A 22,726-nucleotide genomic window follows, 5' to 3' on the forward strand; every position below is an offset into this window, starting at 1 on the left:
GTGTCTCGCCGTCGCAGTCCCGCAGAGTGACCCGCGCGTGCCCTTTTCGGCGGTTTCCTACGCGGGGCGCGGCAGAGCGGTGCGCAGAGACCTCGGAGGAACTGTGTCCATCCGGTGCCGAGCTGTCGGAGCGAGCCCGAGGTCCCTGAGGCTGGTCAAGAGCGTCGGCGACGAGACCTTCACGCTCGCGGCCCGGGGCGCCTCGCCGAGAAAGGTCATGGTCGACGCCGTCGTCGGCGGAAGACTTCGGTTCAGCGGGACGTTCCCGGACTCGGAGGCCGTCATCGAGAACCTGATCGCCGAAGACACGGGCCAGTACTGGTGCTTTTACTCGGGGCGCGAGCCTGGGTTCGACCTGTCCTTGGACCAGCGGGGAACCGGGTCGGTGCTCCTGGTGGTGGCGGCTGGCCCTCCTCCTTCTCAACATTCACGCAAGTTTCCCAAAAGGGCTGCGGGGGGTGTAACGCAGGCTAGCTAAACGCGCCGCGGGCTAAACGCATTTTATTTGTATTTCATTTGCTGTTCCCGACGACGACGACGACGACGACGACAGGTACGGCGAGCTGGGGCGACGGCTTGGCGGCCCTGGTGGCGAACGTGACCTGCGTCGGCGCGCTGCTTCTGGGAACCGCCGTCGTCATAGGGCTCCTCGCGTGGATCATCCACGAGGTAGCCGCGTAGTCCGAGTGGTGTGTGTGTGTGTGTGTGTGCGCGTGCAAGCTTTTCTCAATCCCTCACAACAACAACCGTTCGTGTGTGTGTGTGTGTGCGCGTGCGTGCGTGCGTCCGCAGACCCGGATGTGCCGAACGGCCGAGCGCGCCCGGCGGCCCGACGACGCCGTTTACGAGGACATGCGGCCGACCGTCGTGCCCTGAAGACGAAGCGAGGGAGCGAGCGGGCGGCCACTTCTCACCGTCGCTTTCGCGTGACGCGAAGGAGCACCCGGACCCTCGTGCGACACGTGTTTTCCACGTAAACGAGCACCCGTCCCCGTCGCTGCGACTTTGGAGTCCGTGTGCGTGTGTGCGTGCGTGCGTGCGTGCGTATGTGTGTGAAATAAAATAAAAGGTTAAAACCAATCTCCACGTGTCGTTGCCTTGTCGTGTAGCGTATGGCACAAGATTTGAGGGGCCGCTTGTGACAATTTAATTCGCGGTGGCCACCTCGGTTCGCGTACCCTCGGTCGGGGTTCGTGTGGCCGATGACATCGATGTCGGTGACATACTAACGAATGCGCACGCGGAAACGGTCGCGTGCTACTCACGGATCGCCTCGACGCCGGGAAGCGCTCTGCCGACATGTCGACTTTCTACCTGAGCCTCGCGGCGGCGACCCTGTGCCTCTCCTGCGCGGCGGCCCCGCGCGGTCCCGGTGAGCGTCGCGTGCTTGTTTCTGTGTGTGTGTGTGTGTGTGTGTGTGCGGGCGAGGCGAGGCGAGGCGAAATGATTTGGGGCGTGGTTTTTTTTTAAAATCGTCGCAGGGCCCGACGAAGCGGTGTGGAGGGAGCCCGGAGAAGCCGTGACCGTCCGGTGCCGATCTTCCCATCCGAAGCCCGAGTACCTGAGTCTGATGACGGGTCGCGGCGCCGGCGGCCGCGGCGACGTAAGGGTCCTGTTCAAAGACGACCAGCCGGGCGGCGGCACCGTCGCCCCCGAATACCGAGGCAGACTTCGGTGCAGCGAAACGTTTCCGGACGTGGACGTCGTCATCGACCCCGTGACTCCCGCCGACGCGGGACGGTACGAGTGTGTGTATTTGAAATACGATCGCCAACGGCGACCCGTGGAGTTGCCGGGCACGGGGTCGGTGTTCCTGGTCGTGCCGCAGCCGTCGTCGCCGGGTGAGCAAAAATATTGCACGCGCGCGAAACAGGACATCGCGTCGAGGCCGAGCGAATGACCCGCTCTCGCTCGCTCTCTCTCTCTCTCTCTCTCTCTCTCTCTCTCTCTCTCTCTCTCTCTCTCTCTCGTGTCCGCGACAGGCGAGAGGTGTCGAGACGAGCGATGGGATGACACCCCCCCTACGACACTGGCGACCTGCGCCTTTGTTGTCCTGGTCGTCGTCGTCATCGCGTGGTGCTTCGCGTGGACGCTCCTGAAGGTAGGCGCCCGACCAACAAAAAAAAAAGCCTCGCGACGCCGCAATGACTAACGCGTTCGTTTCCGACACAGGCGTGCAGGATGTCGAAGGAAGCGCTGCGGCGGTGGCGGCAGCGGCAGGAGAGGAAGAAGCTGCAGCGGTTCCCCCTCGACGACGTGTACGAGGACATGAACGCGACGGTGGCGCGCTAGAGACATCGGCCGACCGGGGCAGAGAGAGAGAGAGAGAGAGAGAGAGAGAGCGCGAGAGAGAAATTCCAGCACCTCGGACAGACGCCACCCCCCCCCCCCCTCCCCCTCCCCCTGACTCTCTGTCCGCGCGTTTGCCTGCGCTGGCTGCGCTGGCGGGTGACCAAGGAGGAGTTTGTGCAAAGTTCTTGGTAAGAATCATGAAAGTATACATGTCTCTCTATCTCTCTCTCTCCTCGCGCGCTCGCAGATAGAGCTTCAGGGGGTGTGGGACGCGGGGGCCTCTGTCCGAGGTGCTGGAATTTCTCTCTCTCTCTCTCTCCTCGCGCGCTCGCAGATAGAGCTTCAGGGGGTGGGGGACTCGGGGGCCTCTGTCCGAGGTGCTGGAATTTCTCTCTCTCTCTCTCTCCTCGCGCGCTCGCAGATAGAGCTTCAGGGGGTGGGGGACTCGGGGGCCTCTGTCCGAGGTGCTGGAATTTCTCTCTCTCTCTCTCCTCGCGCGCTCGCAGATCTGTCCGAGGTGCTGGATTTGTGTGTGTGTGTGTGTGTGTGTGTGTGTGTGTGTGTGCGTGCGTGTGTGCGTGCGTGCGTGTAGGTGACAGAAGAGACAGCCAGAAGAGACAGAACGGGTCGGCGAGAGAGGCGATACTAACGTCGCGCGATAAAGTCGGGCGAGGCGACGCGCGAAACACTCGTCTCCCCGAAAGGGCCCGAAGTCATGACTGCCGCGACGCCGACCGCGCTCGAGCTCCTCGAACGTCTTTTCGCAGATCCGGTGGAGCCGCGAAAGGTCTACCACTACTCTGACATGGGAGAGGGAGAGGCTTCGACCGCGGCTGACAACAAAGAACGAGAGCTACGAGGGGAAGAAGAAGACGACGACGACGACGACGGCGACGGCGACGACGACGACGGCGACGACGACGACGGCGGCGAAGAATACAACCCGGAGAACGAAGCTTTGTCTTTGGAGGAGGAGGAGGAGGAGGAAGGAGAAGAAGAAGGAGAAGAAGAAGGAGGAGAAGAAGAAGGAGAAGAAGAAGAAGAAGACCGCGTCGTGGGCGAAAGACCCGAGACCTGCACCTTTCCGTCCAAAAACGGCGAACTGACGTGGTCCTCGACGGCGCACGGCAGACGGGGCGCGACCGACGAGCAGAGTCGGCCGGGTCCGCCGACCCCCGGGCCCACGGAGGAAGCGGCGTCCCGCGCCACCGACATCGCCTCGACGTTCCGGCTGTTTGTGACGCCCGCGATAGAAGACATTGTCCTGGAGATGACCAACCTCGAAGGTCGCAGAAGATACGGGGACGACTGGAAAGGCATGGACCGGGTCGACCTGCGCGCCTACGTGGGCCTCCTGATCCTGGCGGGCGTGTACAGGTCCAGAGGGGAGGCCGCCGCCAGTCTGTGGGACGCGGAGAGCGGAAGGGCCATTTTCCGCGCCACGATGCCGCTGAAGGACTTTCACGCGTACTCGACACTGTTGCGATTCGACGACCGCGAGACGAGGCGCGAGCGACGAGCGAGCGACAAACTGGCGGCCGTGCGAGACGTGTGGGACGCGTGGGTGCTCCGACTGCCGCTCCTCTACAACCCGGGGCCCGAGGTGACCGTGGACGAGCAGCTGGTTCCGTTCAGAGGTAAGCGGCGGCTGCGGCTGCGGCGGAGGGGCTTTTTTTTATTTTCTTGTAAAGATTCGCGAAAAGACAATGCCGATGATGATGATGATGATGACGACGCTCTCTGTCTTGTCTCTCTCTCTCTCTCTCTCTCTCTCTCTCTCTCTCTCTCTCCTCGTAACCCCCCGCCGCCAAGGGCGGTGTCCCTTCAGGCAGTACATGCCCAGCAAGCCGGCGAAATACGGAATCAAGACTTGGGTGGCGTGCGACGCCAGATCCAGCTACGCGTGGAAGATGCAAGTGTACACCGGCAAGCCGACGACGGGCGGCGGCGGCCCCGAGAGGAACCTGGGGATGAGGGTCGTGCTCGACGTCACGGAGGGCCTGGCGGGTCGCAACGTGACGTGCGACAATTACTTCACGTCCTACGAGCTGGCGCGCCGGCTCCTGGCCAGGGGGATCACCGTGGTCGGCACGGTTCGAAAGAACAAGCCCGAGCTTCCGCCCGCTCTGCTGGCGACGAGGGACAGGGCGGTGTTCTCTTCGATGTTTGCGTTCACGCCCACCACGGCCCTGGTGTCCTACGTGCCCAAGAAAAACCGCAACGTGGTGCTCATGAGCACGCGGCACGCCGAGGCCGAGGTCGGCGACCGCCCGGACGGGAAGCCCGCGATCATCCTGGACTACAACCGCAACAAGGGAGGCGTGGACAACCTGGACAAGGTGATCGGCACGTACAGCTGCAGGAGGATGACGGCCCGCTGGCCCCTGGTCGTGTTCCACAACGTCGTCGACGTGTCCGCCTACAACGCCTTCGTGATATGGCGAGAGGTCCGTCCCGACTGGATGTCCGGCAAGCGGAGCAAGCGCAGGTTCTTCCTCGAGCGGCTCGGAAAAGAGCTCGTGACGCCGCTCGTCGAGAGGAGGGCGTGTCTCCCCCGCACGGAAGCGTCCGCGGCGGTCGTGCGGGCCGCCCGGAGGGCGCGCGGTCGAGCCGAGGCGGCGCCGGAGGCGGAACGGGAGCCGGAAACGCGGGCGGCGGCCGTCGCCTCGGCTCTGTCCAGGGTGGCGAGCAAGAGGAAGAGGTGTCAGATTTGCCCGTCGAAGAAGGACAGCAAGACGCACACCGTCTGCTGCGCGTGCAGGAGGTACATCTGCCGGGGCTGCTCGCGCGCGTTCTGCCCCGCCTGCGCCGACCGGCGTGTCTCGAGCGACGGAGGCGGGGGGCGCGGAGACGACGACGGCGGCGACGACGGAGGCGCGGCGCGCACCTGCGACTATTGGAGGACGCGAGGACGACAAGGCGTGGAGGGGGGTGACGGCTGAACGCGCGCGTGCGTGCGTGCTACTACTAACGGAGGGCGGGGGTGAAGGCTGAATGCTTGACGTAATAAAAACACAATGGATGTACACACCAATCTGCATTGTCTTTATTCACATTTACACAAATACTTGACGGATACATACATACATACATATATATATATAGTTTGCTTACTATAGTAAAAGTTGCACCGTTTAACGTGAAATTCTAAATGAGTCTTCCTCGTCGACACGAACGCGGTCATAATACGCGACTCGCGCCCCCTCCATTGTACCCACAATGCATCGGAGCAGGCTCGCCTGTTGTTGTGAGAGCCAAATATCCCAGAATGCATTTCAACCTAAGCGGCAGGCGACAACGACCGACGGAGGAAAATAAACACACAGTCCGAGTTTTATAAATACTACTTTATTTAAGTAACGTTATGTAATTTTATGACTAAAGTTAGTTGTTAAAGCAAACGTTTGTCAACAGCCTTTAACGTAACAATCTGCCCCGTGGACGTGTAGCGGACATAACGGACCGTCATAACGGACACCCTCCAGCGCCGGGAGGTCAGCTGATCATCTCGCAGCCCGCGGAGAGCGGCCTGTTTTCGTCGAGTCTGCTGTGAAATGCTCCGCCGGTCGTTTTCGCGTCTCCGTAGCGGTTTATACGTGAGACTCGTCGAGCTGTACCACGACGAGTCTTGGTACGTTTTCTAACGTGGTGTCAGAGACGGAGGTTGTTCACCGTCTGTTTGTTTAGATTCATAACTTCATGTTTACATGTAACTTTTGTACATACGTATTGTCTGTATGCGCAGAGCGCAGCTTGTTTATTGTCCATCGTTGTGCATTAAAACTAACAATGTTTTAATTAAAGGACACGAGGTGAGCACCGCGCTCGAGAGTCTAAACTGGCGGAAGAGCTTCAAAGAAAATCTGAAGCTCTGACTTGTAAAAATAATGAATAAAAAAATCCACATATGGATTATTGTACTCTGTAAGATCTTTGATGTGCGGTCAGCGGCTTGCTGCACGAGGACCACTACGCTGATTATCAGCCTCTTGATGAGTAACAAGACAAACGGTAGGTGTGTGTGTGTGTGTGTGTGCATTAAAATATTTTAGTATAATAGTTTATTTTTTGTTACAACCTCCTTGATAAAGCTATCTATTTTACGACTGCTTATATATACAATTTCTGAGACAAAAAATGAGACAAAAGCTTGTTAATAGTAAAATATTTAAATCAAAAACTAAATTAAAGCGTATTAGCAAGACCAGCTGACGTGGTGACGTCATCAAGTCAGCTGCTGTTCCAATGGCGGAAATGACCGTCCCCCCCCCCCCCCCCCCGAACCTCCCGAGTGTATTCTCGCGGGAACGCAGTCCGTTCTCGCCGTCTCAGGTATTGCGAAAGGGCCATAATAGTCTTGCACAGAGAGGTGAAGGCTGAACGCGTGACGTAAGCGCGTACGTTCGTACGTGCGACTGCTGGAGGGCGGGGGTGTGTGATGGCTGAACGCGTGACGTAAGCGCGTACGTACGTGCGTGCGTACGTTCATACGTGCGACTGCCGGAGGGCGGGGTTGTGTGATGGCTGAACGCGTGACGTAAGCGCGTACGTACGTGCGTGCGTACGTTCATACGTGCGACTGCCGGAGGGCGGGGGTGTGTGATGGCTGAACGCGTGACGTAAGCGCGTACGTACGTGCGTGCGTACGTTCATACGTGCGACTGCCGGAGGGCGGGGGTGTGTGATGGCTGAACGCGTGACGTAAGCGCGTACGTACGTGCGACTACCGGAGGGCGGGGTTGTGTGATGGCTGAACGCGTGACGTAAGCGCGTACGTACGTGCGTGCGTACGTTCATACGTGCGACTGCCGGAGGGCGGGGGTGTGTGATGGCTGAACGCGCGACGTAAGCGCGTACGTACGTGCGACTACCGGAGGGCGGGGTTGTATGATGGCTGAACGCGTGACGTAAGCGCGTACGTACGTGCGACTACCGGAGGGCGGGGTTGTATGATGGCTGAACGCGTGACGTAAGTGCGTACGTACGTACGTGCGTGCGACTGCTGGAGGATGGGAGGACAACGGGAGGGTTAAAAGGGACCAGTTGTTCCTTCTCCCTCAGATGAGCAGGAAGATCTGAAGATGAAAGATGAAACAGGCAAATGTGAATATTTTGGGCATGAGGAAACAATATAACATGTTATTCTATACTGCCATGAACATTTGAGACAGCTATTTGGAAGGAAAGAGGACATTTATATATAGTAGGTACTCTGCAAAGTAAGTCAAGTGAGTGTCATCAAGTACTATTTAAAACTAAATATCCCAGCCCACACTCCGCACCAGGTGGTGGCGGTAATGCATCAAATAGATGTTTGCCAACTGCAAATAAAGAAGGAGAAGAAGACGAAGAAGAGGATCTCAGAGCAACATAGCGCCGATCAGTAGGTTAACCAAGCGATAACGTTATAACGCAGTTTTATGCAGGAAACGTGTCTGTGATTCAGTGAAGATGTCTAAAGTCCAAATGCTGAGATGTTTAGTGAAGCAGCGACTCACTGAGGCTGCGGAAGAGATATTTGGGCTGTTTGAAAGAACAATAGCAGAGTACGAGGAGGAAGTTTCTAGATTAAAAGAGGACAACGAGCGACTGAAGAAATATCTGCACGCTGTTTTCAACCCTGAAGTCCGCATCCAAAGAGCAGGTTGGTTCTCTTCTCTCTTCACACTGACATCAGTCACATCAATGGGTCAGCTTTAGTTCGGTAAAGTTTGCGAGTGATCGAACGACTCGGGGCACCCCCACTACTGCGCTCACGTGGAAGGCATTTTTCTTTTTTTAATGCACTTCTACTGGGGGCGTTACGGTAAAAAGGCGATTTGTGCCTTTTAAGGCTGAAAGCCATGAAGTTTCATCTCAATGTTTGAACTCTCTTTAAATTAGATGCACTCTTTTGACACTTCCTGGTTTAGGTTGACGTCATCTATAACCATGTACATTTCCATCAAATATTACTGTGTACTTTTTGAGGAAATTGATGGCAAAGTTATTAATTATGACATTATATTTGTCTTTTCTCAATTTTAAAACTCTTTAAACCTGATCCAAGCTGGGTAACACTCTGCTTTCACTGGATCCTAGTTCAGGTTGACCTACCTACCTACCTAAATATTATTGTGTAATGCCATTATATTCATCAATTATCCGCCTAGTTCGAAGGAGTTCGAAGGAGCGACCGCTTCCCCAGCCCGACCTGCCTAGCAGGTTAAGTATCGGATTCGCCAACTTCCCTTCCTTATCTTGATTTCACCAGCCAGAGGCTGTTCACCTTGGAGACCTGTTACAGAAATGGGTACGGCCTGGCGCGAAATCTACACCTTTTCTTCTAGAATTTTAAGGGCCAGCAAGAGCTCACCGTTTGCTGCAGGAAACTCAACACTTTTAAGAGCCCCTCTTTATCACAAAGAAAAGCAAACGTCGCCCATCTCTCAAACTGCCAGGGGCAACGTAGGCCGCTCTCTTTTAAAAGATGTTCGCCCATCTCCTAGGACCGACTGAGTGGCTCATTCTTAACCCATCAAAATGCAGGATTTCATCCAACCATATTATAAGTACAATTACAGTGCTACAATCTGTTTTGTGTTTTTTTTTAGTCAAGGTATAGTCTGAAGAAGTGTGTCTTTAGTTTGTGGCGGAACATGAGTCGGACTCTGCAAGACTCTGTGGTCCTGGTTTCATCTGAAAGCTCATTCCACCATTTACGAGCCAGGGACAGCAAAGAGTCGTGATCTTGTCAAATGTGTGGCTCTCGGTGAGGAAACGGGGAGTGTTGCTCACTCCTTATATATCGACTCACAACTTTTCTGTGGTTGGATGAGCGTTGGCATCAGACGTTTCATTTATCTCGCAGTGCAAGTTCTGCTCATCAAAGGTGGCCCACCAGGTGGCTCGCATTCTACGACCTGCCCCTAACCTGCCCCTATGCCAGTTAGCCGGGTGCCTCGCCCAATGGAAATCTACAAGGGCATAGAGGGAAGGGAAAATGACGCATAACATGTCATTCTTACTGATTTCACTTTTACTTTTCTCATAAGCTACACAGTCCATTTTGATGGAAATGTACATGGTGAGACAGGAGGTCAACATGAAATAGGATCAAGTGAAAACAGAGTGTTACCCAGCTTGGATCTGGTTTAAAGACACTTCAATGATGATCAGCGCCTTCTGGGCCGTATAGGCCCATTAGTCCACACGACCGCAGTACCCTCGGGCGATGGTCGGGCAATGATTAAAGAGCTTTTATTGCGATGTTTGGAGGTGTTTGAGCGGTTTATTCTGTTGTGTTTACAAGGACGATGAGCGTCTGGCTGGGTCATGGCAATACCATCGCACAGCGAATTCAGCCTGGTTTATGCTTCTGCGTTTTCAGAGAAACGCAAGGACAGTAGTACAATATCATATCTATATATAAATGTTTTCTTCCTGGACCTCATCAACCTCTTAACTGACCACTTCTGACTCCAAACAGTGACCAGTTGCGCTCAGACGTGTCTTAATGTGCCGCAGGGCTCTCGGGGTACATTTGTTGTCAGTTTGCGTGTATTGCGTATTCGCGACTGAGAGGGGACCTGAAACGGATCAACTTTTCCTCGCATCATACGCTACTCTGTACTTTTCATAGTGACTCTGTACTTGTTGTAGAAGTTCGACTTACGTCCGCTCAAACTGATCTTTTTAAGAGCCTTGGAATGTGCAGAGATTAAAGACTGGGGCATGCTTCTCCGCCTGGGTCTGTGTTTCCACAGACGTTTTTTGTTAAAGGGCTGCACGATATGGCCAACAATCCATATCACGGTATCAGGAACGTCGGATTTTCCAAAACCAAAAACCCTCCAAACAGACAAGTTGTGTTGGTTCATCTCTGGTCTCTCGTTGTTCCGTGATTTCATGTAGCAACAAAGTTACTTCTTGTTATGAGCTGTACCCAGCGTGCATTTCGGCGGGGTAATTTTAATAAATGTACAATTATTAGTGTTACAAATTGTTTGTGTCACAAGCTGTTGTGTCGTGGTGTTTTACCCAGTTAAAAAGAGTCTGTTATGGGTTATGTAAGTTGTTGGTTTGGTTTGCTAACTACATATACATAAACAAAGCCTTCCGAGCTGCGTGAGCTTTTGTAGCTTTTGACCCAGGCCTAGAAAAATGGGTCTTCACACGCAAGAGGGGGTGAAAAAAGGGCCGCTAGGGGCTCTCGCGCCTGCGTGTCCTTGCGTTTCTTTAAAATGTAGAAGCAAAAGCTAGGCTTCAGGTGTTTCAAACCCGCCTTCTCAGTCAGGTACACGTGCAAGTCCAGAATGGCCTCATCGGTCCACCAATCCTTGATCAGAGACATTCCTGCTCGTGCATAGAAGTACAAAATATATATAGTTAATTACTTACTGCTGGTCAGCCTCACTACTACCTGCCCTGCGTGTTTACCTACACCTGCTATCTGCCCCCATATCCCTGCCTTGCACTGAGAAGGTCTCAACTTATATCAAAAGCCCACACCTGTCATGCGTGTTTGAGCATCTATGTTGCTTAGTAACGAACGTACGGAGGCCAAGAGGGGAAAATGATATGTGCATAATACAACGTTAGCAGAACAACTTGGTCGGTGTTTCCTTGGCGTGGCGTGTGAATTGGTTGAATTGCGTCTGTGTCACAGTAAATGCTTGAACACTGCAAACGGAGCACACGTGATGAATGGATTGGAATGTTTAGGCAGTAAGCTGCAAGTTGTATCTGTCTATCTCTATTTCTACATTTTCATCAAGTTGATTGTTATTGGGCCGGGCAGTATACCAGTACATACCGTGTGAATTTTTCACGTACCGTTCATACTGGTGTTGCGCTCCAACAACTGACGTTGCTCAGTGGGAGAATGTTTACCCCTCATCCCGTAGGCCATGTAATGTATTTCATAGTAAGAGAATGATGAGGAAGCTCAAGGATAACGTTTCTGACATACAAGAACCATAACAAATCGCGGGAGTTGTTTTTGGATCGGTAGGCACGCCGGACACCCAAATGAACATGTAGAAGCACTAAAAAAAGAATTTTCATTATGTGTCCCCTTGAATTTCTTAAAACAATACCGTCACATACCCGGATACCGTCAGAATCTTTCTAAATACCATGAATTTTAGCCATAGTTACATATTATTTCCTAAGTTCCAACCAGCTGAGTGGATGGTTATAATTGATATTTGAGTTAAATCACTATATTGTGTTTTTATTTTATTATTATCCACAGACCTCCAGCAGCTGTTTGTGCTCAGAGAAGACCAGCAGGCGAACCAAGAGCCCTCCCACATCAATGAGGAACAGCTTCAAGGGCTTGAGGAGGCTGACATGACGGCCTCATTTGATCTTTTGAAGAGTGAAGATGATGAAGACGTCCAGTCCACACAGCTTCATTGGGGAGAAACTGGGGACTCTCCTGAACCTGGGAATGAGGACCGTGATGATTGGAATGAGAGCAGAGAAGATTTCAACTCTCATAAGAATGGCGACGATTCCGTCAGTTATTCAGGATGTGGAAAAAGCGGGAAACCTTTCAGCTGCTCACAGTGTGGTAAATGTTTCACTTATAGTGGAGCGCTGAAGTCACACATGAGATGTCACACAGGGGAGAAACCTTTTAACTGTTTAGATTGTGGTAAATGTTTCGGTACAAAGGGAAATCTGAAGATACACATGAGATGTCACACAGGGGAGAAACCTTTCAGCTGCCTAAATTGTGGTAAAAGTTTCACTATAATTACAAATCTGAAGCAACACCTGATATGTCACACAGGAGAGAAACCTTTCAGATGCTTAGATTGCGGTAAACGTTTCAATAAAAATGGAAATCTGAAGACACACATGAGACGTCACACAGGGGAGAAACCGTGTGGGAAAGGCTTTAGTCATGGTGGACTGCGGAAAGTCCACATGAAAACTCACAGCTCTTTTACCAAATAACCCTCTCCTGGTTACATCACCATTTCCTGGTGTGAGTTTTGAATATCTGCAGAAGTATATTGATGGACAGATATTGATATCTATGTTGATGATATCTTTCTAATTGAAACAAATCTACGGCACACTGTTTATTCAAGTTTTTTAAAAGTTTATTCATGTTACGTTGCCCACTGTTAATATTGTAACGTTACCCAGCCTTTGATAACATACAGTAAAACTTGTATTTCAACTTACAGTATCAACTTATTACTGCAGATTTCTGCAAACAGTATCCTTGTGTAAATTGTTTTGCATACTACTGTGCAGAATTGCAGAAAATAAAATACCAGAAGGCATGTATTGACTTCTTTTTAAGTTGGATTTTTTTCTATGTCCCCCGCTTTTTTGACCACCCGTGTCTTGACTCCAGGGGGGGATTCTGCCAGAGCAGAACTCAGCATCACGGCCACTTGATTATCCTCGTTGAGTCCAATCGCGAAAGATTTTGCATTAATTATTCAATTGAATGACCTCTTTTTTCTTTTTTCTCTTTTTACTCTCAATTTGGAAATGTATTTAAAATATTTGAGGGCTTTCAAAGGTTGAAATGCTACTCTACTATTTTACAGATGATTCTCACCCTGTAAAGTGAATAATACAGGTGGTGTGGGGGAATATACGTATATATATATATATATATATATATATATATATATCTCCACAAGCTCAGGTTTTAAGTTGAGATCTGAAGAGACACATGAGATGTCAGTGTGGTAAATCTGGATTAAAATGAGATGTCACACATGAGAGAAACCATTCAGCTGCTCAGTGTTACTAAAGGCACACAATGACTATTTAGATCTGGCGGTGTGTCATAATAAAAGGTGCAGGGGCTCGTACAAAAGGACCAACGTCTGTTAAACCCACAGTAAAAAGGCCTGCGATAGCTTCCAAAAGCAATTCAATTCAATCCATTTTATTTTGTATAGGCCCAAAATTTACAAATTTGCCTCAGAGGGCTTTAAAGTCTGTACACATGCAACATCCTCTGTCCCGAAACCCTCACATCGGCACAGGAAAAACTCCCCAAAATATGAAAAAACCCTTCAATGGGGAAAAAAAGGAAGAAACCTTAGGGAGAACGTCAGAGGAGGGATCCCTCTCCCGGGATGGACAGACTGCAATGGATGTCATGTGTACAGAATCAACAATGTAAAAGATGTACAATACATTCAATTCCTCTAACTGAAATGATACAAGTAATTGCAAGTAGCAGAACAGGTGTACGGCAGGACCACTGCAGGGACAACCACCATCAGATAGAACCACCATCCACAGAGGCTTCTGTGGGGAGGGAGAGCAGAAAGATGTTGGTTTATGATGACAGTAATATGAATCATATTTAAAGAAATGATGATGGCAGCAGCAGGTGTCAGCAGAGCCATGAGCCAGGAGTCAGAACCGGGGTCCGCACGAAACTATGATCCACGGAGACCTGCTAGGCGAGAAAGCACACACAAAAAACGGAAAGAAGCTGAATTAGTGATGTACATTAATGAATGTGGATTATTGTAGAAAGAAGTCCCTCGGCAGTCTAGGCCTATAGCAACTTAACTAAGGGCTGGTCCAGGCTAACTACAAGCTCTTTAAGATAAGACGGTGCCTCACCAGCAAGTGCCTTGTAGGTGAGGAGAAGTGCCTTAAATTCTATTCTTGATTTAACAGGAAGCCAGTGCAGAGAAGTTAATACAGGAGTTATATGATCCCATTTCTTAGTTCTTGTTAATACACGTGCTGCAGCATTCTGAATCAGCTGGAGAGGTTTAAGCGATCTACAAGAGCAGCCTGATAACAAAGAATTACAGTAATCCAGTCTAGAAGTAACAAATGCATCAACTAGTTTTTCTGCATCACTTTGAGACAGAAAGTTGAAGGACATATCCTGGTCGAAGAGAACTCCAAGATTCTTGACGGTGTTGCTGGATACCAGAGCAAATCCATCCATAAAAACGGTATCACCTGACAGCTGACGTTGAAGGCGCTCTGGGCCTATCATGATTTTAAAATCGGTCCAAACACAGAACCTTGTGGGACTTTATGGATCCGATAAATGCAAATGTCTATGGTTTCCTCCCAAAAAAAGCGGATGGGGTTAAACACTGACAAAAGGTTAAAAGATTTGCATCAAATTTAGGTATGTTTGTAGATTTGAGTTCATGTACCTATTTATACATTTTTCTTTTATTATTGCACAGATGGGCTTTGGCAGTGTGGTCTACACCGAATGAAGGGAATAAAAAGTTTAGTCTCTTAAAAACGTCGACACAATAAGCGATGAGGAATTAATGACGTGTAATCCGCTGTGCTGAGGACATCAAAGAGGAGCTGAAGAGGGTGCGAGAACATGAGTCAGCAGTTGAGCAGAGAGTGCCCTCTGCACCGATCGCTGTATCGGAGGCCAAAGAGAATGTGCCTAGAGTCCCGGTAATAATTCCTAGGGTTTAATAAAATAAAATCTACCCCTACGAATAAATTAATTTGTATGGGTAATAAACTAGGGTGAATCACGACACTGACTCAAACAACCAACAGGCTGAATTGTTAAAGGAGTTCCGGGATTTTCGCCGCTCCAACCTGAATTTAACATTAGTTTTGACTGATCTTTCAAATTTGAAATGTAAAAAATCTGTAAAAAATCGCACAGGACGAGACCAAGCGAACCATAAAACATTATATGACAATGCATGAGAAAGCCAGGTCAACTCTCATAGACCTGCTCAAAAATAGATTTAACTGAGGTGATCAATAAGGTTTATTTTGGTTTCATAAAGGGTTGTTACGTGTTTGGGTGTAATATTCCGCCCACCCCACGTAGTACTGAGGATTCTGTGCAAGATCAAATAAGCCTGAGGGAGTTTTATACTCTGTAAGCATGCAGCATCCTGACATAAAACACCCTTCAACTGGGAGAAACATGAGGGAGAACAGCGGAGGAGAAGATGTGTACAGATAGAACAACTTAAAGATGTACAGTATCTTCAATTACAGAAATGATTCAAATATTGTGAGTAGTATGCCAGGTGTAAGGCAGGGCAACTGCAGGGACAACCTCCATCAGATGTGACCTCCATCCACAGGAACCTGTGAGGAGGGAAGGAAGAAAGACTAAAGGGGGGAAGGCAAAGTTTGTAATTTGTGATACAGTAATAATAAAGTGACTAATAATGATAATAATAGCAGCAGGGAGGGATTTCAGAAAGCGGGTTTAGTGAAAACCCAGAGGAAGTTAACCCTGAAATGAGGAAAACTCTGGGTTGTCTGTTTCAGAAAGGGAGCTAACTAAACCTCAGGGTCAGTCGCTATGGTAACTGAGCCTGTGAACCTAACCTGGTCGGGAGCAGGTTTTCTTCAAGCAAACTCGCGTTTCTTTCACAGGCTCCTCCCTCTGACAGCGGAGTCCTTTTCTGGACGATCCTGTTGATGAGGAGTTTGCTTCGCAGGGTGTTACACGTCGGTAGAGAATATTGAGGCCGTCCATTAGATATATTGTCATTTCCAGATAAATACTTGTTTGAACGGTATAGTTTTTCTTCACAGTCCATTAAATATGTCCATAAGCCCTGTCCTCATATAACGTCACCCATCGTGGACATGCTCTCACATCCGAGCACATTCTTTGAGTAGTATTACGTTTATTTGCAAACAGCAGTTTCCTTTACAACATCGGTGATGGAGAATATTAGTAAAGCTACTGTATGCAGAGCTGTGAGGGAAGTGTGAAAAGCCTTTTAAATAAGGAACAAAAACACGACGGTAATCATTAAAGTGCAAATGTGTGACGTTTTAGTGAAGGGCGTGGACCCAAGCGCAGCACAGAGGAGTCACGGGGAGGTCTTCTTAGGGAGAAAAATCCTCTTGGAAGGCCAGTCAGCAGGTGAGTCGGGGTCCCGGTACTCGCTCGGATGACGGAACGATCTGGCGGCGAATGGCATGAAGGCCCAGGTTTGTGTAGGGCCGTCCTTGATCGTAAATCTCCGTCAGCTGTTTCAGCCACACCCTCTGCAACAGAGCAAGGGGGAGTGGCTCTCTCCTGTTGACAGACGTGGAAAACAAAGTTAATCAGAACAAAAACACGAGGGGCTGCTGGGCTGACAGTTGACCGCATGACAAAATGTTTGCAAAGAAAGGTCAGATTCCTCCCATCCTCACCGACCTTGTCAGTAACTTCATAAAACTCATTTAAATTATTACACGCCGCCTCTTTGCTACACGCAGTTGTCGCCTCCATGCACTTCTTTTGTTTTGATGACACATGCGCGGTGCGACGCTGGTGGCTGGTGTTGCCAGATCGGGTGTTTTTTCCGCTACTTATTAAGACGCGTTCACGGTGTGTTTTCTATAGAAATCTGGCACCCCATTGAACGATGTTAACCTGAAAGAACGCGCCGTTCACAGACACCAGAATGAACGAGTTCACAGTGACGTTCATCGGGCATTAATGCAGTACGTTCAGTTCACGTTCACCCAAAATATGAACGAGTTCATGAACTATCGTTCAATGAACGCGTTCAGGCACGACACTGATCATTGCCCTGTTTTGCTGAAGATTTCAAGGTCAGAGGGCAAGCAGGATGTGCCGAGCAGGCAGACACAAGTCTGACAAGGAGGGAGTTAGGGACACACCAAGCACCATACAACACACATACACGTTTTGTTTACATTACGATTAGAAGACCCTTAAATCGTATGTGACTGGGTCTTGTGTGGTGGGGAAAGAACCTGCTCCCCCTCAACACCAGTGTAGGGCCAATAGAAATCTTTCCTCTTCTGTGTTACAAGGGTTATAAAACACGATGTTCTTCCTGATTTCAGTTAGTTGCTCCTGCCTTTGCAAACGCAGCGCTGTTACTTGACCTGTGATCTGACAAATAAATCTCCTAGAACGAGAGAAGTTGTTCGGCTGAATTCTTCCAGACGTCCCCATCCAGGCTTCCAATTTTTGAACACGTGCCTTTGATTCGTTCGCTCCCTCCTTGTCTTTTTAAATGATCTAACAAGACATATGTTGTGGTCGACATGTAAAAGACGTTGCGAAAAAACGGATATTTTATTTTGACGGGACGAGACCCGGAAGCGATGTTCTTCACTGTAGCTTACTTTTAGTAAAATGACGTCTATCTTCAACACCTCGGAAAATAGTTGTTAGGTTAATCAAGTATTAGTTATCTCCAACGGGTCTGATCAACCAGAGTCTCTGGGGGTCTGGATGAACCTCTGATGGACATTCACCTGCTCCCTTTTTTCTGAATATTTTTCCTCCGAATCATCTCCCGCTAGCATGCTAAGCTATTGAGTTAGCTTAGCATGCTAGCTGGAAACAGACCGAAGTTAGCAACACAGCGCTAATCCGAGTTTAACGGAGTTTATCTGGAGGAAACGTGTCTGTGATTCAGTGAAGATGTCTAAAGCCCAAATGTTTAGATATTTAGTGAAGCAGCGACTCACTGAGGACGCTGAGGAGATATTTGGACTGTTTGAAAGAACGATAGCAGAGTACGAGGAGGAAGCTTCTAGATTAAAAGAGGACAACGAGCGACTGAAGAAACATCTGCACGCTGTTTTTAACCCTGAAGTCCGCATCCAAAAAGCAGGTTGGTTCTCTCTCTCTTCACACTGACATCAGTCACATCGATATGAGGCAGCTTCAGTTCCATCGTGACCTCTTAGGCTGATGGTTATCCTCCGTCAGAATAAACTGTACCAAATACCAAAGGTTCAGAGGAAACTTGTTTGTATTTACTTCCAATCACAGTAGCTTCTATTCAAGTTTTCAAACTAAAAGTGTTAGTAAACCCTCACTTATGAATACAGGAAAGTCTAAAAAGATAACAATACATTCACAACAAACGTATAACCATAAAGTTGAATATTTGGGTTTCATCCATTTCTGTACATAATATGAAGTATAAAATATATATAAAAAAAGAGTCCACCTGAAAGCCATTACAGACGAGTTAACGTTATAACTAAGAGTTTGTTCTAAAGTCTTATGTGAATTTAAAAACACGACACAGTTTGTGATGTGACGTTATAGTTGAAATATTTCCACTTCCGATGCAAAATAGCGTGACGCTGCGACGTGATAGCCTATCAGCGACGAGATGCTCCACGTCGTCACAGCGGTACCCGAGCTGTATGATGCATCCTTGTTGCCATACCGCGACCGGTCCAGGAAAGACGTCGCACATGCGTCTTTTTACACCAGCCAATCACTGCACTGAATACAGTAGGCCTGCAACTCTAATCTAACGATTATTTTTCTCGATTCGACGACTAATTTAACAATTATTTACCACAGTGTAGAAGCGTGGAAACAGAGGCAAGTATTCCTTTTCGCTACAACGTGTGACCATTTAGTTCCATTCAATAAATTTGGATTTTGAACTTCAAATGTATTTGAGTAACAAGTTAATACCAATGTAATCATCATAATGGATACATTAAATAGTAATACAAAATGTAAGAGCAAATATGTGTTTAAAAGTGACAAGAAGATGACCAGTGAACAGCATGTTGAGGATGCTCTGTCTGACTCCTTTACCTGAGGGTGCACGAGCCTCTGAAGGACAAACACACGCGCCTTTGCTTCGTACTGCAATAGAAAGAGAAAAACAGAGCGTTAACTATCACGGCTTTAGTATCATAGTTTTTGTCATGCTAGAGTAGATCTCCCGTAACTGTTGAAATTCAATTATTTTTTCCACAATCTTGTTTGAACAGTGGTGAGTGGAGGTCAATGTTAACTATTCAGAACGAGCAAAAACACAGGCTACAATAACTCACAGATAAACACGTGCACAAGCTCAGAGGCAGACTGCATCTTGTTTAATTTAGAATGAGTCTATTTTTAAGATTTCACAAGCAGTAAGAGATTGGAGTATTATATTCAAAATTGTTTAAAATGATGTTTATTCCATGATTAGACCACCTTTTACATTTTTTTTTCTCATACGCGTAGGGAACCAATCGGCTCACGGACCTACACGTCTTAAGGGGAGCGGGGTGGGGGGGGGGGTGTAGTAATCGGGCAAACACGCTAATAGTTGGGTAAATGCTTCAGCCGACCAGGGGGGTGTTTATTAGCTCATTAGAAGAGTTGCTAGTTCAACATGTTCCACAATTCTGTCTCAAAGATAATCAAATGTGTGTAGTTTTGGGTTCAAAATAACAATTGAACAACAACAAAATACACATATTCGTAAGGGATTACGTATTACTTTTAAGATTTAGTCTTTAGAAGAGAATCATTCATTAAAAACAACATTATAATTACATCATTCATTAATAGAGATTAATGTGCAATTAATTGGTCATTTTTAAAATGTAATCACAGCCCTACTTTATTCATACAACTTTAGTTTTCATGCAATTTTTCTGCTACGTTATCAATATAATGAACTGATTTCAGGCGGTATGGTGCTAGTTTTATGTTTAGCTCTATTACATTTCTGGTGGTAAAACAATGATAATCTTTCTATATATATTACTATATACTTGTTTGTTTGCATTTTATTATTATCCATAGACCCGCAACAGCTGTGTGTGCCTAGAGAAGAGCAGCAGGAGGACCTAGAGCCCCCCCAGATTAAAGAGGAACGGAAAGATACAGAGCCCCGCCACATTAAGGAGGAGAAAGCTGACATGGAGATCTCATTCACTCCTGTCAAAAGTGAAGAAGATGAAGAGCAACGTCAGTCTTCTCAGCTTCATCAGAGACAAACTGACCAGATGGAGACAAACAGTGATGAAGAGGACTGGGGCAGACCGGAAACGGAGAAGAACTTGAGTCCAAATGGATCTTCATTACCAGGAACTGTTGAGAAGAATGGAGGTTCTTCTGAGACTGAGGACAGTGATGATTGGGATGAGACCACAGAACCTCAATCAGGTTTAAACTCTAATAATAAAGCTTTTGTCAGCGGTTCAAGATGTAGTGAGAAACCTTTGATCTTTCCTGAATGTAACAAAACATTTGGTAGCTTTAAATATCTGAAAAGACACATCATCACCCACACATCAGAGAAACCTTTCAGTTGCTCAGAGTGTGGAAAATGTTTTACTACAAAAGGTATCTTAAAGACACACATGAGACGTCACACAGGGGAAAAACCTTTCAGTTGCTCAGAGTGTGGTAAATGTTTCACTCAAAATGCACATCTAAAGACTCACATGAGATGGCACAGCGGGGAGAAACCTTTCCGCTGCTCGGAGTGCGGTAAATGTTTTACTACAAATGGTAGCTTAAAGACACACATGATATGGCACACAGGTGAGAAACCTTTCAGCTGCTCAGATTGTGGTAAATGTTTCACTCAAAGTGCACATCTAAAGACACACATGAGATGTCACACAGGCGAGAAACCTTTCAGCTGCTTAGCGTGCGGTAAACGTTTCACCGAAAAACGCAATCTAAATGCACACATGAGATGTCACTGTGAGGAGAAAGCTTTCAGCTGCTAACAAACTAAATACACACGTTTTTCTGTAAGTGTAAATTTGAAAACACACATGAGACTTCACACAAGTGAGAACTTTTAGCTGGACAGAGTGTGGTAAATGTTATACTCGAGGCGAAAAGCTAAAAAGCCACATGACAACTCACACATGGGAATCCCTTTTAGCCTTTTGGACACGCAAGTTTTAAATCCCTCTTGTATATTAAAGATATACACAGCTACTTTAATGTTACAAACAAAAATGTCATTTTTCTCCGAGGGATTCACTGTCTCGTTGACGCAACCCTCTTGTTATTCTCTTTTTCTTGTGCCGATGGAAGGGTTCTGGGTCAGATTGTCCCAAGTGTACCAACAGCTAGCATTAGCATGAAGACGTGGTTGTCTTGACCAGTACTGTTTCATGTATTAGGGGTAAAGATAACAACTTATGTTTTTGAATATATCTATACTGCCACCTGGTGGTATAAGTGCTGTTTTGGTGCTTGAAATTGGTTAACTTACGTTTTGTCTTCCCAAAAGTAATGGAAATACTAATAAATAATAGATAAATGTGTAATAAATGTATAAATGACAAATTACCATTACAACAATTTATTTCTTTATAATAATTCATTCAAACAGTATGTTCAAATGTAGTATATATAAAAACAGAAACAACTGACTATGGATTTAGTTTACAGTTTAGTTTACACCTGTCCCACCTGTACTGCTCTCCTTGAGTTAGCCAAACTCCATTTGAAAGAATGAGTCAGGAATCAGCGTCCAAGCTCCAAATGCTTTATTTTGCAGCACTGACATAAGCGATTCAAGTTGGAGTAAAACTAAAACAGACAGAAAACCCCAGTGAGCGAGATGTTACACACGAATATTGAATTGTATGGAGCTCCTACGCTTCTGTAGCAGACGTATGTATGGTGAAACAACAACATGCAACACATACAAAATCAACCTTACCAATGGACAAAATAATACTATTATATCACTATATGGTCTATGTCAAACAAATACTCACAGACTATTCTTTCGAAGGCTTTTAAACATAAAGGATGGCAGCGGATGATTTTTAATGAAACGATCCATCAAAAACAATAACACAGACGGCAAACTTCCGGTTCCGGGTGAAAGTGCGGGTTATTTTATCAGTCATTGTTTGTTAATCTGCATTTTTAGCAGAGTACACATTTTTATATCAAAATAGTGTTTGATATTTGTGAATTGAATATCTATTTTTGTTTGCTGAAGTGAATAAATGTGGAAAAACAAATGGCAAAAAATAGTCTTTTGCCATTTCCAACCCACACATGTTACATATGGACAAGATTACATTATGGCAGTAATAAATGAGTGACCACACTAATATGTTTGACCCCCTTTCTCCTTCAGAACTGCCTTAATTCTACGTGGCATTGATTTAACATAGCGCTGAAAGCATTCTTTAGAAATGTTGGCCCATATTGATAGGACAGCATCTTGCAGTTGGTGGAGATTTGCATGATGCACATCCAGGGCACAAAGCTCCTGTTCCACCACATCCCAAAGATGCTCTATTGGGTTGAGATCTGGTGACTGTGGGGGCCATATTAGTACAGTGAACTCATTGTCATGCTCAAGGAACCAATTTAAAATGATTGGAGCTTTGTGACATGGTGCATAATATAATGGTATTTGCAGGGATAGAGTGGGGGATAATGGATCAGGTTGCGTAATATTTGTAAAACAAGGAATCGAGAACAAACATTAACATGTTATTCTACACTATCCAATATATGAAGATTTGAGACAGCTAATTGGAAGGAAAGGGGACATTTATTTATAGTAGGTATTCTGAAAAGTAAGTGCCATCAAGCACCATTTGAAGTGTAAAATATTTATGTGTTTATTTAGGTATTTAGTAAGTTTTATTATGAGTATGAGAATTCTAGACATCCCGATCCACACTCCGCACCAGGTGGTGGCGGTAATGCATCAAATAGATGTTTGCCAACTGCCAATAA

General features: G+C 47.4%; 4 protein-coding genes across 4 annotated transcripts; all 4 read left to right on the top strand.

Moving 5' to 3' along the window:
• The first annotated feature begins 970 nt into the window (after positions 1-970).
• On the top strand, positions 971-2,590 carry LOC134132938 (uncharacterized). Its single transcript, XM_062565931.1, has 4 exons — positions 971-1,372; positions 1,482-1,841; positions 1,983-2,101; positions 2,173-2,590. Exons 1-4 carry the CDS (start codon positions 1,300-1,302, stop codon positions 2,290-2,292), a joined length of 672 nt encoding a protein of 223 aa, XP_062421915.1. The 5' UTR covers positions 971-1,299; the 3' UTR covers positions 2,293-2,590.
• A 122-nt stretch (positions 2,591-2,712) lies between these two features.
• On the top strand, positions 2,713-6,097 carry LOC134132914 (piggyBac transposable element-derived protein 4-like). The gene is made up of 2 exons (XM_062565902.1): positions 2,713-3,929; positions 4,105-6,097. The coding sequence occupies exons 1-2, from the start codon at positions 3,008-3,010 to the stop codon at positions 5,232-5,234; spliced, it is 2,052 nt and encodes a 683-aa protein (XP_062421886.1). The 5' UTR covers positions 2,713-3,007; the 3' UTR covers positions 5,235-6,097.
• A 1,276-nt stretch (positions 6,098-7,373) lies between these two features.
• Positions 7,374-12,566, top strand: LOC119220286 (zinc finger and SCAN domain-containing protein 31-like). The gene is made up of 2 exons (XM_037476184.2): positions 7,374-7,936; positions 11,528-12,566. Exons 1-2 carry the CDS (start codon positions 7,744-7,746, stop codon positions 12,235-12,237), a joined length of 903 nt encoding a protein of 300 aa, XP_037332081.2. The 5' UTR covers positions 7,374-7,743; the 3' UTR covers positions 12,238-12,566.
• Positions 12,567-17,373: 4,807 nt separating this feature from the next.
• Positions 17,374-22,157, top strand: LOC119220289 (gastrula zinc finger protein XlCGF17.1-like). The gene is made up of 2 exons (XM_037476189.2): positions 17,374-17,867; positions 19,802-22,157. The coding sequence occupies exons 1-2, from the start codon at positions 17,675-17,677 to the stop codon at positions 20,734-20,736; spliced, it is 1,128 nt and encodes a 375-aa protein (XP_037332086.2). The 5' UTR covers positions 17,374-17,674; the 3' UTR covers positions 20,737-22,157.
• The last annotated feature ends 569 nt before the right edge of the window (positions 22,158-22,726 follow it).

Source organism: Pungitius pungitius, chromosome 12 (genome assembly GCF_949316345.1).
Source record: "Pungitius pungitius chromosome 12, fPunPun2.1, whole genome shotgun sequence".
NCBI lineage: Eukaryota > Metazoa > Chordata > Actinopteri > Perciformes > Gasterosteidae > Pungitius > Pungitius pungitius.